Here is a 21,304-nt window from a genome sequence, read left to right on the forward strand (position 1 = left end):
TGCCCCCTGCTGACCATCTCTCTAAAAACAGCAGGATGATAGCGTCTCCTGCCTCGGTTGTTGAGGTCTTCAGCCCAAAGCACTGCCACTGGAGAGCGGGGAGTCCTGAGGTCTCTTCATTTCCCTACAACACAAAAGGTGAGCAACGACCCTGGTGGAAAAAAGCCAAAAAGAGAGATCTCAGGAAACTTAGGCTTGTGCTACCAGAGGGGAGCCATTCCTCACTGCTCCAGCAACAGAAAATAGGTTCCTCAGCTGGGAATGTAGCTCAGTTGGTAGAGTGCTTGTCTGGCATGCACGAAGCCCCTTCAATTCCCAACACCAAGCAAACCAGACATAGTAGCCATTGCCTGTCATTCCAGCTCTTGGGAGGCGAAGGCAGGAGGATCAGAAGTTCAAGGTCATCTTCCACTGTGCTGTGAGTTTGAGACCAGTTTGTGCTACCTGGAGCCCTGTCTCAAACAAACAAACAAATAAAATGTTCCTGAGTCCTAATCCAGAGTATTTTATATTAGCACTTTGGACTTTGGGGCAGGGACTTAGGTGTATAAAAACCAACACCTTCATGCTTTTTCTCTTTGATATAGGATCTTGCTGTTTACTCCTGTCTGACCTTGAGCTTTCAGTCCTCTGCCTCCCCAGTGGTGAGATTACAGGCATGAACCACACCCAGCCACTCCAGGATTTTTTTTTTAATTTTTAGGATTTATATGTGTGTGTGTGTGTGTGTGTGTGTGTGTGTGTGTGTGTGTAACTTTATGCCAAGTGTGTAGGTGTCTTTGGAAGTCAGAAGAGGGAGTCTGATCCCCTGGAGGTGGAGTTATAATAGACTGACCCAGTGCAGGTAACTGAACTCGGTTCTTCTGAAACAAAACAAAACACTCCTAACCACTAAGCCATGCTCCCCCTCGGGGGTGTGTGTAATTTTAAGAGAATGAAGAATGGTAGGTTCTTGTCTTAATGAAGCAGTGGAGTTTTAATCCTTGAAGTGAGATATTTCTAAGTAAGGGGTAGAGATTCTGCAAATCTAAAACCTCACTATCATTTGAAGGGAAGAAATGGGGAGTCCATATGGGAGACTTAAGTCTGAGTCCTGATTCAGATAGCTTGGGCCAGTCAATTAAACTCAAGTGCTGACCGTTGTCTACACCTCAGGCTGTTGTGAGGATTAGATTAAAATACAGATGTGAAAGCACTTTCCTTTTACACAGGTATGTGTGGTGTGCATGTGTGCATGTGTATGTAGGTGTGGACACACACTTAAGGGCCCCTGGTTGACAGCATCTGTCCTTTTCAATTTCTTTTTACCTTATTCACTGAGGCAGAGGTCCTTATTGGAACCCAGAGCTTCTTGACAAGGCTAGACTGGCGGGCCAGCTCGGACTGCTGAGCTACCTCTGCAGCCCTCACTTGTTTTCCTGAGACAGCGGCTCACTCGTAGCCCAGGCTAGCCTGAACCCAGCATGTAGCCCAGGCTGCCTTCCCAGTGGTAGGCGTCAGTCTCCAAAGTGCTTTGATTCCAGGCAGGGGCCGCTGCGCCTGGCTGTAGAGGTTTTCACAACTGTGAAGTTCTGTATGATGGTGGCTCACGTCACCCACAGATGCAAACCCTTATCTATGTGCGTGGCATGTTTGTGTGTATATATTCACATGTTGCGACATATGCATGCTTGCATACATGACAGGCAGATCTCTGTGTGTTCAAGAACACCACCATCATGGAGACACACGCCTTTAATCTCAATATCAACCATAGAAGACCTGGAGGTCTGTATAGATAGGCAGTGACGAGGAGGTCATGTGGTTGGGTTTACAACCAATGAGAAGGCAGAACAGAAAGTCAATAAAATGACAGATACACAGGAAGTAGGTCTCTTTGGGAAGGGGAGGACAGCAGCGGCAGCGGGTGGTAAGAAGGCGGTTTTAGTCTCAGCTCTTAGATACTGCTCTGACCTCTTGGGCTTTTAACTCTGCATTTGGCTCTATGTTTCTTAGTTAATAAGACTGTTACATCTACATGGCCTAATTTCTGGGAGAGGGAAGAAAACATTGATAGGGTCTGTGATAGCATATGCAATGGTGTCATCAATGTTTTTAGGGATATCAGCATTAGTTAATCATGTGTGCATTTGGGGATTAATCTAACTATTCAGAAGACCAAAAAGGCAGATAATAAGAAATCATCTACATTGTTACCATATATCTTAATTTTCGTTCTTGAGTGAGGTATATAGGAAGATTTACCTGGTCGAGCAGGAAAACAATTACCTTCTGACACACTGAAGTAAACTTGCCATGAGCATGTCGTCATTGTCTCATTTTAGAAAACTATCACTTAGCTTGCCTTTCTTGCTTTCTTTTTCATTCCCTTTGTTTGAGACAAGGTCTCACTATGTAATTCTTAGATAGATAAATAAATAAGATAGATAGATAGGTAGGTAGGTAGATAGATAGATACACATACATTCATACATACTTACATAGATACATACATAAAAAGAGGTAAAGGCATAGCTAGACAACAGGTAGGAGAATGTGTAGAAGGTAAAATAACTAGAATACAACAAGCTGTGGATCCAAATGATCCATATGTGCATCCTGTAGTTTCTTTTTTTTTTTTTTTACCAAGGCTAATTCTCTCTCAGCCTCAGCTGATAATATTTTTTTTTGGACTATTTAAGTCCTTATCACCTTGTAGGGTTTGAATAAATTACTGAGTTCTTGAATTGTTAATCCAATTGTGGGTCATAGTAAGTTAATATCTCCCAGCAATTTTTGAAAATCATTAAGAATTTGTAATTGGCCGTGCGGTGGTGGCGCACGCCTTTAATCCCAGCACTCGGGAGGCAGAGCCAGGCGGATCTCTGTGAGTTCGAGGCCAGCCTGGGCTACCAAGTGAGTTCCAGGACAGGCGCAAAGCTACACAGAGAAACCCTGTCTCGAAAAACCAAACCAAAAAAAAAAAAAAAAAAGAATTTGTAATTGATCTCTCCTGATTTGTACTTTCTGTGGTTGAATTATTTGTAAACCTATCTTATATCCTAGGTAATTAATAGAATCTCCTCTTTGTATTTTTTCAGGAGCAATTTGTAATCCCCAACAAGGCAAAATTTTCCTTATTTCTTCAAACATTTTTTCCTAAGGTATCTGCATCTAAATCAGAGACATCATCCATATAGTGGTAAATTATATATTGAGGGAACTGATTATGAATTATTTCCAATGGCTGTTGTACAAAATATTGACACATGGTAGGGCTGTTTAACATTCCTTGTGGAAGAATTTTTCACTGATATCTTTTAACAGGCTGGGGAATTATTAAGAGTAGGTAATGTGAAAGCAAATTTTTCTCTATCCTGTTTTTCCAAAGGTTTAGTTAAAAAAAAAAAAAGCAGTCTTTTACATCAATCACTATAATATAAACCATCCTTTAGGTAATAGAGAAGGCAAGGGAATTACAGACTGCAAAGAGACCATTGGTTGAATCACTTTATTAATAGCTCTTAGATCTGTTACCATTCTCCATTGTCCAGATTTCTTTTTTAATGAAAAATATAGGAGAATTCCAAGGACTGGTCAATTATTTGATATGCTGAGCATTCAGCTGCTCTTGTACTAGCTGTTCTAAGGCCTGTAATTATTCTGATGTCAAAGGCCATTGTTCCACCCAGACAGGTTTGTCAGTTAACCATTTTAAAGATAGGGCTGTTGGTACCTTTGAAAGTTTAGCAGCTGTTGTGTCCTGTTTATGTACAACCTGAATGGTTGGTGACTGTTCCTTATAAAACCTTTTAATATTTTCCCAGAAACATACGTTAGTTTATGGTTTGTTTTTGAGATTGAAGGAATGTTAATCTGGGTATTCCATTGCTGTAACAAATCACATCCCCATAAATTCATTGCTATCTTAGACACATGTGGCTTTAATTTTCCTCTCTGTCCTTCTGGCCCTATACATTCGACCCATCTCCCACTTTATTTTATCTGAGATAAAGTTTCAATCCCTAAAAGCTGAACATTTACCTCCTGAAGAAGCCAATTTGGATGCCAAGATTTTGGTGCAATTATTGTTACATCTACCCCTATGTCTACCAAACCCTCAATTACAATGCCATTTATTTGTATTTTTAACTTTGGACTTTGATCATTTATGGAAGTTTGCCAAAATATTTGCTTTATGATTTTTCTGAAAATTTTGTTTTATCTTCTAAAGCTGTTCTGTCATCCAGAGCAGTATGGTTTTCTATAACAGACATTAAATCTTTTAATTAGCTGGGCAGTGGTGGCGCACGCCTTTAAACCCAGCACTCGGGAGGCAGAGGCAGGTGGATCTCTGTGAGTTCAAGGCCAGCCTGGGATACCAAGTGAGTCCCAGGAAAGGTGCAAAGCTACACGGAGAAACCCTGTCTTGAAAAACAACAACAACAACAACAAATCTTTTAATTATTCTGTGGAGAAGTTTCCCCAATGCTGACAGGGAATGATTGAACCAAATTTAATATGAGGGCCTGAAAGAGGCCTCCTATGGTATTTCCTGATGGCGAAGGGTTATCTTGTCTGTACCATGTTGATCTGCATTCATTAGTACAATGTCAGCCTTTGCCATACCTTCTGCATATCCCAGAAGGCTGGGGCCTAATATTTGGATTCTCTTTAGAAAGAACATTACTCCTAGGAATTCCCTGCCTACAATACCTTTTCCAATGACTTGGTTTACCACCATTAAAACATCTAACATTTTGATTTTTCTTAAAATTTTTAGAACTCACTTCTCAGGGCTGGAGAGATGGCTCAGTGGTTAAGAGCACTGACTGCTCTTCCTGAGGACCCAGGTTCAATCCCCAGCACCCACATGGCAGCTCATAACTGTCTGTAACTCCAAGATCTGACACCTTCACACAGGCAAAATACCAATGTACATAAATTAAGAATAAATAAGTTTTTAAAAAAGAGAAAAAAGAACTCACTTCTCCTGTCCAAGTGTCATCATAAGCATGAGCTCCTAATTCAGCTGTATTTCTTTTTCTTTTTTTTGGTGGGGGGAGGTTTGAGACAGGGTTTCTCTGTGTAGTTTTGGTGCCTGTCCTGGAGCTTGCCCTGTAGACCAGGCTGGCCTCGAACTCACAGAGATCTGCCTGGCTCTGCCTCCTGAGTGCTGGGATTAAAGGCATGTACCATCACTGCCCAGCTCAGCTGTATTTTTAATCCATTCATCTACGGGTGTTGATCTTGCTTTTAAAGGCCTGATCACCCTTCTACGTTTTGAATTAGCATTTTTAAAAGCTGAAGTTTCAATTAATATTTGTCTAACTTCTGGATCTGATATTTTATTTACAACTGAAGTCAATCTTTGTAAAAATTCAGTGAAAGCTTCTATAATTTTGGGACTTCTATAATTTTAATAAATGGCTCAGTTCTCTTTCTTGATTTTTAAATCTTGTCACAAACATTCAAAGTTGTTGTATAGCATAGGGCCAAGTTGTGATCATCAAATGTAATCTGTCTTTCCACATCAGCATAATGGCCCTTACTGAGAATTTGATCTTGGGAAGTCTCATAACTTCTAACCCTACCTTGTTGTTCAATGGCCCTAGCTTTGTCTCTCCAACAGGTTCTCTACTGTAACTTAGGACCAGCTTCTAATACAGTTGTAACTAAATTTTTCCAGTCTTGTAGAATAATTCTGTTCTGAGTAGCCCATGAATTTAACATCTGCTTCACAAAAGGTGAATGCATACCATAAGAAACTATTGCTTCCTTAAATCTCTTAAAATCTATAGGATCCCAGTTAACTTCTGAATAGCCTTGGGGATGCCTACCAGCTGGTGGTCATTCTTGAATGGTAACTGGATAAATTAAAGTTGCTTTTTAATAACCTTGGGCCACTTCTTTTCCGTTTTGTAATGCAATGGTGTAGTAACTTCTGCTCTAAATTCTCTGTCTGTGTGTGAATATTTTTTTTTAGTTCCATTAGTCTGTCTTTCTAATAATTTTATCTTATAAGTCTATTTTTCATATTTGGCACTGATATCAACCAACATTTTTGGTATAAAACAAGAATTACCAAATTGATAATGATTATAGTTGACATTATGTAAATCCCAGCTAAGTTAATTATCCCTTAATTTAATTGTTCCATGTAGATGTAATTCTAAAGGTTTTATTAAATAAGAAACACAGAGCCAAATAAAGAGTTAAAAGCCCAGAGACTGAGCAGTAGACAAGAGCTAAGACCACCTTATCTTACCACTGGCTGCCGTCCTTCCCCTGAGAGAGAGACCTTCTTCCTGTGTCCTGTCTTTTTATTGCTTTTCTGTTCTGCCTTCTCATTGGTTCTAAGCCCAACCACATGACTTCCTTGTCACTGCCTGTCTATACAGACCTCCAAATCTCTCGGGTTCATACTGAGATTAAAGGTTCGGTCACCGCTTGGCTGTGTCCTTTGCCATGTGATCGGAATAATGGCTTGTGCCACCACCACCCAGACTTCTACCAAATGGCTTGCTCTTAGCTCTGATCTCCAGGCAACTTTATTAACATACAAATAAAATCACATTTCAGCACAAATAAAATATCACCATAGTTCCGTTTTCACACCATTCATTGTGGAATCGCCCAGGGACCTAACTTCCTCCATTGCGATACTGTTTCCCATTTTTCCTCCCTTTAAGAATTCCCAGTTGTCTCACTAAATCTGTTGACGGTGACAGGGAAGTGTGAGTCTGGCTGTTGTTTCACAGCACAGTTGGGCAGAGAGCACAGTTGGACGGTGCACACAGCCTGGCTGAGGGCAGCGGTAGCTGCTCCCGTGCAGCTGTGAGCAGAACGTGGCGGTTGCAGCCCCAGAAGCCTGGGCAGGGGTCGAGGCGGCTAACCGAGTATGGCAGCAGCCTGAGGAGGGGGTCCGGGGGAAGCCCCACAACCCACAGGGAGGAGCAGCCAAGGAGCCAGCCGTCTGAAAAGCAGATACAAAGGAATGTGTGGAAGAGGCACATGTGGCCGGAGCTGCCTGACGGCGGAGCCAGCCGGTCCTGGACAGCTAACTAACTCCGCGTTTGGAGCCCAGCCCACGTGGAGTTTGGGGTCTCTCTGTGGAGTTTGGGGTCTGTGGAGTGAGTTTGGGGTGCAGCTGGAGGCTGTTGCAAAGCGGCCGAGACAGGAAAACCCCGGACTTGCTCAGAGGGCTTGGGGTAAGGGACGAAAAGCTAGCCGCTTCTGGGGGCTGTGGAGGCCGCAAAGCCAGCGCTGAGTGACTGTCTTGTGATTTTTGTGCCCCATATTGGGCTCCAGGTGAAGCGTTTATCTGTTTTATTCTTCATCAATAGAAAATCGGGAGTCAGATATAAGGTAAGAACCTGAAGGATCAGAGAAGCGACGGGGAAGCCACAGTGACCTCATCTCTCTTCTGTTCCTCAATCCGAAAGGCTGAGATCCTCTCTCAGCCTCACCTTAATACTTTCTGTCTCCCATCTGTCCTCAGTCCAAGACCTTCATGGTTAATTTTGGTTAGTTAGTGGATAGCTCCACCCTTTTTTTTTTTGTCTTTTTGAGCTGAGCATCGAACCTAGGGCCTTGTGCTTGCTAGGCAAGTGCTCTACCACTGAGCTAAATCCCCAACCCCATCCACCCCTCTAACTCAAAGCAAACTTTATTGTCAGAAAGTGATCAAAATATCACTCAACATCTTTATTTAAAAGGCAATAGTGGCCGGGCGGTGGTGGCGTACGCCTTTAAATCCAGCACTCGGGAGGCAAAGCCAGGCAGATCTCTGTGAGTTCGAGGCCAGCCTGGGCTACTAAGTGAGTCCCAGGAAAGGCGCAAAGCTACACAGAGAAACCCTGTCTCGAAAAACAAAACAACAACAACAACAAAAAAAGGCAATAGTGATTGTAGAAGAGCATGTGTGCTGGAAAGTTTTATGTCAAATTGACACAAGCTAAAGTCATCTGAGAGAGGGAAACTTCGAGAAGATTCCTCCATAAAATCAGGCTGCAGGCAAGCCTGTAAGGCATTTTCTTAATTAGTGATTGACTGGGGAGGGCCCTGCCCATTGTGGTTGGGGTCATCCCTGGGCTGGTGGTCCTTGGTTCTATAAGAAAGCAGGCTGAGAAAGCCTTGAGGAGCAAGCCAGTAAGCCACACTCCTCCAAGACCTCTGCATTAGCTCCTGCCTCCAGGTTCCTGTCCTATTGACGGCATGGTGTGAAACACAAATTGCTAAACGGTCTTATTAATAAAACCCAGAGCCAGATATTGGAGTGAAAGCTAAAAGATCAGAGGGATAGAACAATCCAGCCACAAGTTCCTACCACTAGGAAATCCTTAGCCCAAAGAGAGCTACTTCCTGTATACTCATGCCTTATATACCTTTCTGTGTCCTGCCATCTTACTTCCTCTTTATGCCCAGCTCTATCACTTCCTGTCTGTCTGTACAGACCTCCAGACCTCTATGGTTAACTAGTGCTGGGATTAAAGGCGTGTGTTACCATTGCCTGACTTCTATGTTTAATATAGTGGCTGGCTTTTTCCTTTGATCCCCAGGCAAGCTTTATTTGTTAGAGCACAAATAAAATATCACCACGTTGGTATTTCATCACAGCAATAGTAACACTGACTAAGACCCCATGGCTCTCTGAGAGGCAGCACTAGAATTCCTGGTGAAAGAGAAGGTGAGATTTAAAAACAGTATTTGTGTGCAATGGGGTGTGTGGAGGTCAGAGCACATCTTTTGGGAGTTGGTTCTCTCCGTCTACCATGAGGGCCCCAGGGATTGAACCCCAGCCATCATCAGTCTTGGCAGCAAGCACCTTTACTCACTGAGCCATCTCAATAGCTCCAAGCAGTAAAGTTTTTAAACTAGAAGACTTGGGCTCTATTCTGTCTCTTTTCTGAATCACCACAGGATCCTGTTCAAATTCCTACCTTTCTTTTAACATTTATTTATTTGTTTGTGTGTGTGTGTGTGTGTGTGTGTGTGTGTGTGTGTAGGCACACAACACTGTGCATGTGGAGGTCAGAACACACCTTGTTCTTTTCTTCGACTATGCAGGTCCCAGGGTTCAAACTTATGGCCTCAGACACCTTTACCCACGATCCAATCTAAAAAAACTCAATGTTGGTTTTGGATGATGTGCTGACTCTAACCTATACAAATATATATTTTTTCCACAGCAACCCACAATATTCACAATGCTAGGAGATAAAACTGAGTGAAAAAGAAAAAATGAGTTTTATGCAAGAAGAAGATACACAAAGCTATGATCTCCAGCTATGTAGTTTACACAAGATAATAACTCGAGATAAGGACTCGGCAGCTCCATTAAAACTATTTGAGATGGAAAATTGCACTTGATTTACTTTTTTTTTAAGCATCATTAACCTGTCTGAAAAGGGTAGAAGTAGGTGTAATGTGGAAGTGCTTTGTCTCAAAGAGCTGATGAGATGTGACCAGCAGTATTTCCTATCCATTTTTTATCACAGCGGAAATCTCAAATGGCCCTGTAGTTCAGAATCAAAAACTTGAGAGAGTGACCTGGTAGGAACCTGACCAGAGGTTATCGGTGCTGTGCCAAGTGAGAGAGAAGCCATAGTATGCCTCTGGGATTCCACGTTCAGACTCCCAGCTCTGCTCCGTCTCACAGCTGCTCACCATAACCCTAGGCCTGTCCCAACCTGTGAATATCAGGGCAAGAAGTGTACACGTGTAAAATGGAGCATGCACTTTGCTAAACAGTTCCTAAAGAATGATGCCTACAGCTGAGTAGTGGCAAATGCCTTTAACCCCAGCACTGGGGAGGCAGAGACAGGTAGATCTCTGAGTTTGGGGCCAGCCTGGTCTACAGAGCAAGTTTCAGGACAACCAGGGCTACACAGAGAAACCCTGTCTCAAAAACAAACAAACAAACAAACAAACAAACAAACAGAACAATGCTTATAGTTTCCAACATTGTTGTTATTTTAAATATGACACCCATTTGCATTATATGTGCATGAATGTTTTGCCTGTGTGTATGTATATGTACTATGTGTGAGCCTGGTGCCCACAGAAGTCAGAGGAAGACATCAGATGCCCTGGAACTGGAGTTAGGAATAGCTGTGAATCCTGTGGGTACTAGGAACCAAAATAGATCCTCTGTAAGAGGAGAAAGTACTCCAGTGATTCCTCAGTCCCCTTTATTTTTATGGCAATGTCTCCTCACTATATAGCTCTGGCTGGCCTGGAACTCAGTATCTAAATCAGAGTGGACCAGAACTCACAGAGATGACAAGGGTTCCCTAGTGCTGGGATTAAAAGAATTCACCATCATATCCAGTTATAAGTTCCCCAGTTGGAACACCACTTACAAAGTGTTCCATCTATACTACTGTGAGCTATAACCATGAAAGAGCTTTGCATGGAGACAGTGTCTCAACCCAGGCTTTGTGAGTGGTAATCCCAATAGTTCAGATGCGGGGCAGTGTTGGCGCACACCTTTAATCCCAGCACTTGGGAGGTAGAGGCAGGCAGATCTCTGTGACTTCGAGACCAGCCTGGGCTACAAAGTGAGTTCCAGGAAAGGCGCAAAGCTACATAGAGAAACCCTGTCTTGAAAAACCAAAAAAAAAAAAATCCCAATAGTTCAGGCATTCTGAAATGCAGAGCACAGTTGTTTGGTTTTTTTTTTTTTTTTTTGAGACAGGGTTCTCTGTGTAGTTCTGGTTGTCCTGACACTTGCTCTGTAGACCAGGCTGTCCTTGAACTCACAGAGACTTGCCTGCCCCTGCCTCTTGAGTGCAGAGCACAGTTTTAGAGAACAAATTGAAACTACCAAATTTGCTTTGCCATGTGAGGAAACCTTCCCTGGCCTGATGCCAGAGCCACATAACCCTTGTTCACATTGATGAGAAAACTTAACCTGAGTTATGTGCAGCTCACTGTGTTTTGTACTTTCTAGGGCAAAGTCTACAGTCTGCTAATTGGGCAACCACTGGGAATCCCTTCCTGGACACTAAGATTAATTGTTATACAAGTTTATAGGATTTGTCTACTAATATTCACCTTTTCACCAAATGCAGTTCTACTTTCTTTTTTTTTTCTTTTGAGGCAGGGTCTTATGTAGCTCTAGCTGGTCGACTGGACTTGTGATTTTCCTGACTCTGCCTACAAGTGCTGGAATTACAAGTGTGCATCACTTCAAGCTTTTTGTTTCCAGACAGGGTCTCACTACGTAGTTCTGGCAGTCCTAGAACTCATGTAGATCAGGCTGGCCTCAAACTCAAAGAGATTCACTTGCCTCTGCCTCCTGAGTTCTGAGATTAAAGGCATGTACCACCACGCCTGGCAATTTGTCTTTTGTTTTTGAGACTTGGTCTCAGCCCAGGCTGACCTTGAACTCCTGATCTTCCTGTTTCCACCCAAGTACTGAGATTACAGGTGTGGGCCACCACATCCAGCCTGGTTCTTGGCCTTAAAAATTATTTTATTTTTAATATATGTGATTATGTGAGTGGAGGTGCCTTTGGAAGCCAGAGGCATCAGCCCATCCTGGAGCTAGAGTTACAGGTGGTTGGAAACTTCCTGACTTGGGTGCTGGGAACCAGACCCGGGTCCTCTGCATGAGCAATGAGCACTCTTAACTACCCCATCTTGTTTTTTTTTTCTTAATTATTACTACATTTATTTATTCTTTCATTCATTGTGTGTGTGTGGGAGGGCAGATAGAGTGTGGAGATGAGAGGACAACTTGTTGGATCTGTTTCTTTCTTTCCTCCATGTGGCTCTTGGAAATCAAACTCAGATCGTTAAGCTTGGTAGCAAATGTCATTACCCACTGAGATATCTTGAAAGCCTATGGTTCTTGGTTTTTTAATTATTAAGTAAAAAAAATAACAATGTTCTAATGAAAATGAAGTTTGATGTACTGGTTTTGAAAGCATCAAGGGATTTATTGTGATTTTTTGTTGTAGCCTAGTTCTGGCTACTTTGAGGCTCTTTGCCGTCATTTTTGCTTCCTCTATCAGAAAAGTACTTGGTCTATTTCCTCTGAATTGGAGAAAACCTTCTGCTAAACATTAGGGAAATGCTGTGAGCTGCAGAAATATGAAGTAGGAGTTTATCTGACAATGGCAAAAGCTAATACCTGTAAGGGCAGGGCTCTTCCAGAGGATAAAGCCAAAACTCAAGGAGTATTGGTGATATTGGCTTTTGAATATATTGTGTTTCCTGTAATGAATTTCGTGTGTGCTATTGTAGCTTTCCCATGTGATTCTTTTCCTGAGAACTTTTTTTAAAAGATTTATTTATTTTTTATATACACAGTGTTCACCTGCATATGTGCCTGCATGCTAAAAGAGGGCACCAGATCTTATTATAGATGGTTGTGAGCCACCACGTGGTTGCTGAGAACTGAACTCAGGTCCTCTGGAAGAGCAGCCAGTGCTCTTAACCTCTGAGCCATCTCTCCAGCCCCTCCTGAGAACTTCTATCAGTGTGGTTGATCACTCATTGGGCACAATTTCCCCTGTACAATTGGAGCATTTGGACAATATCCCCCAACTGTGCTGACAACACTCACGCAGCCAAGACCCCTAATTTCAGGCCTTTCTGTAATCATCTTTATTAGCAAACATCAGGCCAGGACCTTCTCCGATAAAAGTATTTTATTTGAGATACTTCCCAGACCTAGATAAGGTAAAAATTTACACTGAGACAACCTTCCACACCAGACAGATGTGCAAATTAAGCTTAACCCTCCTTTTTCCAAGTGTTATCTCTAGTTCTAAAGAACTCCCTTTAACAATTAACTCAGAACAAAAGGGCTTTTACACACCAGGTACATCAAGCTGTGATGCAGGTTGCCTAGCTCCTAAGTACACTTTCCCTGCCCTGCCAGAAAACGGCACAGCCGAGATAAGCTTGGACAGATACAGTGCCAAAGGGAAAAAAGGCAATTTTGTTTTCACTCATGACTTAGTGACTTATAGACTCCTAACATTTTCCCTAACCACTTCTAGGAATATAGTTTGAGCACATAAATTCCCTTTTTAGATCTATTAACCGAATTTAGCCCTTAGTGGTTTCACTCCCCATTAGTCACTTCCCTTTGGGGTTGCTAATGTTAGCTGACAATTACTGCTCTTTGTGTGGATCTTATCACCTCTCTGACCCTGAAAGAACCCAAGCTGTGTGATCTTGCTTCGGCCATAGTATTGCTGATGGCATGGGTATATACCTGCAAACCTCAGAGACTCGAGAAGAACTAAGATGAAGAACAGATAGGGAGGAACGAAGACGGGGTAGGACTACGATGGGTAGAACTAAGGACGTAGAGAGAACAGCAGAAAATGTAGAGAGAATCAGGCAAGAGAGGAGCTCAGTGTGAGAACAGAACTGAAGCTGTGTGGGAAGATCTCCACTTAGAAGACTAAAGTGAATGGAGTAAAGAGCTTGGTGTACTTAGATCCATTCAACATCCCTCAGATTAATTCACCACCGGTAGCGTCTCTTCTGGAACTCTGGGAGAAGACTCTAAGGGGCTGGACCTCTATAGTCTTTGTTAAGGAAATTTCCATTCCTTACTTACAACTTCACATGTGTGCATGTCCATGTTGGTGTACATAGGTGTTCAGGCATATGTGTGTGGTTGTGAGAGCATTCAGAGGCCAGAGGACAGTTTCAGGTGCTGTCCCCTCTGAAGCCATCCACCTTGTTTTTAAGACAGGGCCTCCCATTGGCCTTGAACTTGTGAGTAGGTGAGACTGAAAATGCTGGGTTTACAAGCACATGCCACCACACCCAGCTGTTTTACTGGTTTTTTAATGTGGATTCTGAGGATTGAACTCAAGTCTTCATGCTTGTGTAGTATGATGGTTAGTGTTAATTGTGACCTTGACAGAATCTACAAACACTGGGAGGCAGGCCATGAAAAGCAAAATTTGAACACTACCAATAAATCTCTCCTCACAGGAGGAGACTAGACAAATCCTGGTTTGTTTTAAAGACTTAAGTGGTTCTTCCAGTGAGATATTTCCTTACAGAAAGTTAATCCCTTTAGTACTGGTTAGTACCTGTGCACTAAAGGGCAGCGGTTCGTGTGATGATATCTCATTTGGTTCATGAGAATTTCGGCACATGGCTGGAAATGTTGGCAGTTCAGGACCTGCTAGCACAATGGGGGAAACACAATTTTGTAATACCAATTGTTGACCTGAATGCTTATTCTGGATCCCAACTCGGTCCCTGTGTGTGGGCTCAGTCTTTGCAGTCCTTTGGGTTACTGGTTCAGCAGAAGCCAAGAAAATAACTTTGGAGTAATTACAGTGCTATCCAATTGTATATTGTTTTCTTAATTGTAAATGACGGTGAGTGTAGTCCATACTTTTATATCAAAGGAGGGAGGAGGAGGAAGGGCGGTAGAAAGATGGCTTGGGAGTTAAGAGCACTGGCTGTTCTTCCAGAGGACCTGGGTTCAATTCCCAGCCATGTACGTGACTGCTCACAACCATGTGTAACTCCAGTTCCAAAGGTTTTGACATCTGCTGAGCTCCTTGGACACTATATGCACACGGTGCATAGACATACATGAAGGCAAAACACCCATATGCATATTTTTTTTCCAAGACAGAGTTTCTCTGATGTGTAGCCCTAGCTGTCCCGGAATTCCCTCTGTAGACCAGGGTGGCCTCGAACTCAAAGAGATCTGCCTGCCTCTGCCTCCCGAGTGCTGGGATTAAAGGCATGTGCCACGGCTGCCCGGCTCCAAATACTGTTTTAAAGCAGAACAACTTTTCCCACATAAAATCCCAATACATAAAACAGATACAAGTGTAACTTCTCTTTTCGGATTAAAGGTGGCGGGGGAGAGAATGCAGGGAAGGTGCACTTGGTTCCCCCACCGCAGACATGGAGGGAGAGCTTCTGAGAGACTCCAAGAACACATCAAAAAACAATGTACTGAGAGAACTTCAGAGTACCTTCAAAATTGTATTAATGGATGTGTCTGAGAAAGAAGTCGGTCCTAGTGAAGGAAGACATTAATTCTCTTCTAGCTCTGCAACTTCAAGATGAGGAATTATCAGGAGTCAGCGCCCTAAGAAAGAATTCTGTAATATGGGCCACACCTGGAATTCCCCTTCTCAGAGCTTTACCTGGGGAACTGTCAATCACTTTTCTGGGTGGAGATTTAGTGAACTAGTGTTGGTCCTGGCTTGATTCTCTCTCTCTCCCTCTCTCCCTCCTTTCTTTTTTTTTCTTTTTTCTTTTTTTTTTGTGACAGGGTTTCTCCTGGAATTTACTCTGTAGACCAGGCTGGCCTTGAACTCATTGAGATCCCCTTGCCTCTGCCTCTTGAGTGCTGGGATTAAAGGCGAGCTCTACCACACCTGGCTTCTTCTAAATCTCTCTCTCTGAAGGTTCTAGCAGGGTGTGGCGCAATTCTGTAATCTCAGTCATCTAGAGGTGGAAGCGAAGCGTAAACATCAGATGTTCAAAGTTATTTTTAGCTACATTGCAAAGTCTGAGCTACCTGGCAATTTGTCCTGTAGAGTTGATCAGACCTATATAAAAGAAGCATAACTAGCCGGGCGGTGGTGGCGCACGCCTTTAATCCCAGCACTCGGGAGGCAGAGCCAGGCGGATCTCTGTGAGTTCGAGGGCTACCAAATGAGTCCCAGGAAAGGCGCAAAGCTACACAGAGAAACCCTGTCTCGAAAAACAAAACAAAAAACAAAAAAAAAAACCAAAACAAAAAAAAGAAGCATAACTACTCTGGCATAAACCACAAATAAAACCCAGACAAAGCTGGGCGGTGGTGGCGTATGCCTTTAATCCCAGCACTCAGGAGGCCGAGGCAGGCAGATCTCTGTGAGTTCGAGGCCAGCCTGGGCTACAGAGTGAGTTCCAGGAAAGGCGCAAAGCTACACAGGGAAACTCTCGAAAAACCAAAACCAAAATACAAACAAACAAACAAAAAAACCAACAACCCAGACAAAAAACATACGGACGCCAGTGGTGGTGGTGCACGCCTTGAATCCCAGCACTGGGGAGGCAGAGGCAGGTGGATCTTCATGAGTTTGAGGCCAGCCTGGTCTAAAGAATGAGTTCCAGCTCTATTTATTTATTTATTGTTTTTTTTTTTTTTTTTGAGATGGTTTCTCTGTGTAAGCCCAGGCTGTCCTAAAACTTGATTTGTAGACCAGGCTGGCTTTGAACTCACAGAGATCCTCCTGTGTCTGCCTCCCTAGTGCTGGGATTAAAGGTGTGTGCCAACACCACCCAGCTGTCTTGAACTCTTGCTCCTCCTGACTCAATTTCTTGAGTACTAGCATTATAGGTATACAGCTTATCTTCATTCTGTAAAACGGAAACCCTGTTCCCATCAAACAATAACCCCCTCCCTAGTCCTGCTTGTCCCAGGCAACTGCCATGCCACCATCTGGTCCTAGGACTTTAACTGCTACAAGTATGTATGTGTTTCTGTATAATTCTTATATGCCATATATTTGAAGGTTTTAAAAGATTTGTTCTATTTTTATAAGGTTTGTGTTTGGTCTAGTCAAAAGGAGCTAAATAGTAATTTGTGAAACCAGCAGTCTTATATAAAACAGCCTAAGAAACTTGTTTTTTTTTTTTTCCATTCTTCTTCCACTAACAGTGATCAGGACACAGAAAATCAAAGTTGGAAAGAAACAGAAATGTACTCAGCACAGAAGATATGAGACCATGATCTCAGGTCTGAGAAGCACAAACAGGAAGAACTATGGAGCTTTTTGCAGGACTAACGGTATCCTCTCCACTTGGCCAAGACACCAGTTACCATAGAGCAGTGGTTCTCAACCTGTGGGTCACAGCCCCTTTGTCAAACCTCTACCTCCAAAAATATTTATATTACAATACATAACGGTAGTAAAATTACAGTTATGAAGTAACAATGAAATAATTTTATGGTTGAGTGGTCACCACAACATGAAGAACTGTATTTATTTTTTATTTTTTATTTTTTTGGCTTTTCGAGACAGGGTTTCTCTGTGTAGCTTTGCGCCTTTCCTGGAACTCACTCTGTAGTCCAGGCTGACCTTGAACTCACAGAGATCCGCCTGCCTCTGCCTCCCGAGTGCTGGGGAAGAACTGTATTAAAGGGTCTCAGCATTAGGAAGGCTGAGAACCACTGCCATAGAGATATTCCTGCACAAAGCGGGAAGCAGCCAGCCTGCACTGTGAATCAATGGCAAATGGTGACAAACAAACATTCAATAAAGAAAAGAAAGCTTGGAAATGAAAAAAAAAAATCTATTAAAAAAAAAAAAAAAAAAAAAGAATGAGTTCCAGGACAGCCAGGATTGTTACACAGAGAAATCCTGTCTCGAAAAACCAAACCAAACCAAACAACAACCCCCCTCAAACAAACCAAACCAACCAAACAAAAAAAACAAAAAACAAGACAAAATGTATCATCACTAAGCTTAAGAGAACAAGGAAAAGCTGTCTCTATCCAACAATTGTTGCTGGGGATGGGAGTGGGATTCGGTGACATTTCCATTCAACAAGTAAGGAAACAAAAAAATATAAAAGCAGCCCAGAATGTAGAGTCCATGGGGGAAGAAACTTGTTGAAGTGCAAGCGCTTGTTGGTTACTGGCACTTTATTAATGTATTTATTATGTGTGATTAGGGCCTTTACCACTGAACTACATTCTCAGTCTTCGAATCACTTAAAAAAAAAGCCCTCACCTTTTTCGCTTTTACTTTCCCTGCTTCTATGAAGGGTAGGGATAACTCCCGACATACATCCTTTTGGGACTGAAACTTCCCAAGATCAGAAAAAAAAGGCGCTTCCTGAGAAATTAAGCGATCGCAAAACTTTGGGCTCGCTGCTTGCCGTAGCGCTCTCATTGGTGCCCAGGTTACCGCCCCCATTCTCTAGCTTCACGTTAGTCTCCACGCATGCGCGGCGTGTGCTACGCCCCCCTCCGGGGCCTAGGACGCAGGCGCGCGCACGCTCCCCGGCTGGGGTAGGCGGGGGATGGGGGAGAGCAGGAGGGAGGGGAGGAGGGAAGGTGTCTACTCTGGTGAGTAGACGGCAGTGGGCCACTCCGATCGGCCGGGCCTGGCTGCCTGGTGGCGAAAACGCTGCGCCAGCATAGAGCCGGCGGAAGGGAGCGGAGCCAGTCGCCGCAGCCCTCGAGCGGCACAGTCGGGCCGCTGAGCCCCTGAGATCCGCAGGGTGCGAAGCCCCGGCCTAGGCCCCGCGGAGATGTCCAGCTGTGGCGCTTGTACCTGCGGCGCTGCGGCCGCCCGGCTGCTCACCACCTCGCTCACCTCCGCGCAGAGAGGTAACGAAATAGTCCCGCGCTGGAGCCCGTTCTGGGCTCCCGGGAAGTGGACCGGTGAGGACCCTGGGGAGGAGGGCATGAGGACTGCGAGGCGCTGCGAGCCTCTGAAGTAGCTGGCGGTCTGATTTTGAAGAAAACTCCGTGTGCTGTCGCCCGCCGGTGTGCTCTCCAGGCCTCCGGAGTTTGTGGCTGGAATGGGGCCATCTCGCCTCAACTCTGGGAGAGGGGCCGAGTGCTGCACTCGGTCGTTAAAAAGTGACAATCGCTCAGCCCTATTCGGGCCTGCCACTTTTTGCGGGCCTCCGGGTACCCGGTTGTCCGGCTAAGCCGCCTGGACTCAGGCAGCGCAACACTCGGGTGTCACTGTCATTGTGCGGTCGGCGACGCTAGAACATAAACACGGGTCTCACGGGGTTTCCAGATATTTGGAAAACTTCGGAGTTCTAGGAAAGTGGCTGGGGAGATGGGAAACGACTACTGGAATTCTTCAAATACTCACACACAGCAACAGTCGCTCTTGGGCTCCCCCCAGTTTGACAGCTGGAATCTGTCCCCAAGAGTGGCTCTTGTTTACTTTGCCTCTCTATTCATCAGGGCCTGTGACAGAGTGCACACCTGCCAAGAGATTCCGGGAAAGAAACCCGTTTTTCTTTTCCTCAAATCTATGCATATCAGACTGAGGCTAGGTCCTGTTAGACTTTGTGATCTTACAGGCGTCTTTTCATGACGACCCTTGGGTCAATAAGAGCTGTTTTCCTACGTTTTATGGATTAACTATAAAATCTTCATTGCTTACTAAATGTATAATTGACAGTTTTATGATACACATGAAATGGAGTTGTTAATGTGGGTGGGAGCCTGTTGTATGAAGAGACACGTAAGTGTAAGGTTTAGTCTTAAAAGATTGCCACACCTCAACAAGTAGATGTCCCAATTCCAGAGGCTTGATTTGTAAACACTTGAAAGGAACTAATTTTAACCCGTTTATTTGGCATACATTTGTTGAGGGCTTAAGGTATTACTGTTTGGTGCTAGGTAAAGTTTTCGTGTTTGAATTTGGTCAAGTAGACAACAGCATTAACAAGGGTCATGTGTTTTGGACAGGAGGAAGTTCTTGATGTGTCAGCAGGATATTGTAGTGAATACCTTTAATCCCAGCACTTGGGAGGCAAAGGCAAGCGGGTCTCTAGAACTTGGTAGGCCAGGCCGGCCTTGAACTCAGTTCTGTGTGCTGCCTCCAAGTGCTAGGATTAAAAAGCATGTGACACCGTGCCTGGCTGATTTTTATATTTTTAAATGGACTTGACATGTGGGCTGTAAAGATAGCTCAACAAATAAAGGCATTTGCTGTGAGTTTAACCCTGGGACCTACAAGGTAGAGAACAGTCCTGCAAATGGGCATGAGTGTACATACATACATACATACATACATACATACATGAATGATACAAATTTTAAATGTGCTTGACATTGATGAGGTCACCTTGTATTTTAAATATGTGCATTCAGAAGTACTTGATGCCCATTTAAAATGTCTCAGTGACAGTGTTGACCATGAATTTAGGTGAAAGAATTGTAGAATTGCATATAACTTCAGTTTCTGACTTCTTTTAATCCAATCCTTGTAGAAAGGGTGTTCTTTCAGTGTGGTGGTGGCCCACGACTTTAATCCCAGCACTCAGGGACAGAGTCTGGAGGATCTCTGAGTTTGAGGCCAGCCTGCTCTGCAGAGTGAGTTCCATGACAGCCAGGGCTACACAGAGAAACCCTGTCTTGAATCCTGCCCCCCTCCCCCCCCAAGACAAAGGGTATCACTTAATAAAAATGTCTGAGTGAAGAGGTCAAACATGTTGACCATAGTTTTTATGATTATATAGTGCACTTACCTTAATTTTTAGTCCTATTTCCCTCTTCCTTTCCTTCTGGCACTCAAATTATAATAGATTAAATAGGGCAAAGTTAATAATTGATGAAACATTTTCATTTTAGCAGTTTTGCTGGGTAGACCAGGCTGCCTTGAACTCATGATTTCTTTGTCTTGCCTCTGGAATGCAAGAGTCATGGGCCTTCACAAGCAAGTCTTTTTGTTTTGATTTTTTTTTTTGTACTGAGGCTTGAATCCAGGGCCTTGAGTATGCCAGGCAAGTGCATACTGTCTCTGGCCTTCAAAGCATTTAAGATCTCTTTTTTTCTTGGCTAGCAGAATGGACTTACTAAAAACCCATCAAATGTTACAGAAATGATGTTATTTTTCCTTATTAAACAGTATTTAGAGCTCACGAAACAATAACTAGTGCATAAAATAAAAATCCCATCATAAATTAATAAATTCAGTCAGCAACCAGGCGGTGGTGGCGCACATCTTTAATCCCAGCACTCGGGAGGCAGAGCCAGGCGGATCTCTGAGTTCCAGGCCAGCCTGGGCTACAGAGTGAGTTCCAGGACAGTCAAAGATACACAGAGAAACTCTGTGTTGGAAAAAATAAATGCAGTAAGCACTTGTTAAGTTGCAGATATATATATATATATATATATATATATATATATATATCTTTCTTTTAATATCATATATATAGATAGATAGATAGATAGATAGATATAGATATAGATATAGATATATCTTTCCTGGAACTCACTCTGTAGCCCAGGCTGGCCTCGAACTCACAGAGATCCACCTGGCTCTGCCTCCCAAGTGCTGGGATTAAAGGCATGTGCCACCACCGCCCAGCTAAGTTGCAGATATTTTTTGATATTTTTTCTTTTTCAATTTGTGCTAGAGGTTTGAGGCCAAACTTGTAAGAGAAGATTTAGCTTCATTTTCTACTTCACCAGTTATTACACAATTAAAATACTGTCACTAAAATCGGTAATCATTTTTCATCTTTTTTGAGAGCACACTCTACTATTGCTTATTCATTCTTTCATGCTATTTAAAATGTATAGATTGGATTTTTTTTTTTAAGCTGGATCATTTGTAAAGTTTTTAGGCTCCTTAGT

The 21,304-nt window shown here is 43.3% G+C and overlaps 1 protein-coding gene across 3 annotated transcripts in view; it reads left to right on the forward strand.

Moving 5' to 3' along the window:
* The first annotated feature begins 16,671 nt into the window (after nucleotides 1-16,671).
* Nucleotides 16,672-21,304, forward strand: part of Clpx (caseinolytic mitochondrial matrix peptidase chaperone subunit X) — a 37,752-nt gene continuing 33,119 nt past the window's right edge. The window contains exon 1 of one of the 3 annotated variants that reach the window (XM_059268119.1): nucleotides 16,672-16,759. In XM_059268119.1, coding sequence (XP_059124102.1) covers nucleotides 16,699-16,759 — 61 coding nt within the window. In that variant the 5' untranslated portion in view covers nucleotides 16,672-16,698. Of the gene's footprint in view, nucleotides 16,760-17,993; nucleotides 18,362-21,304 lie in introns of those variants that run through there. The other 2 variants (XM_059268116.1, XM_059268118.1) reach the window with 2 other exon arrangements.

Source organism: Peromyscus eremicus, chromosome 7 (genome assembly GCF_949786415.1).
Source record: "Peromyscus eremicus chromosome 7, PerEre_H2_v1, whole genome shotgun sequence".
Taxonomy (NCBI): Eukaryota; Metazoa; Chordata; class Mammalia; order Rodentia; family Cricetidae; genus Peromyscus; species Peromyscus eremicus.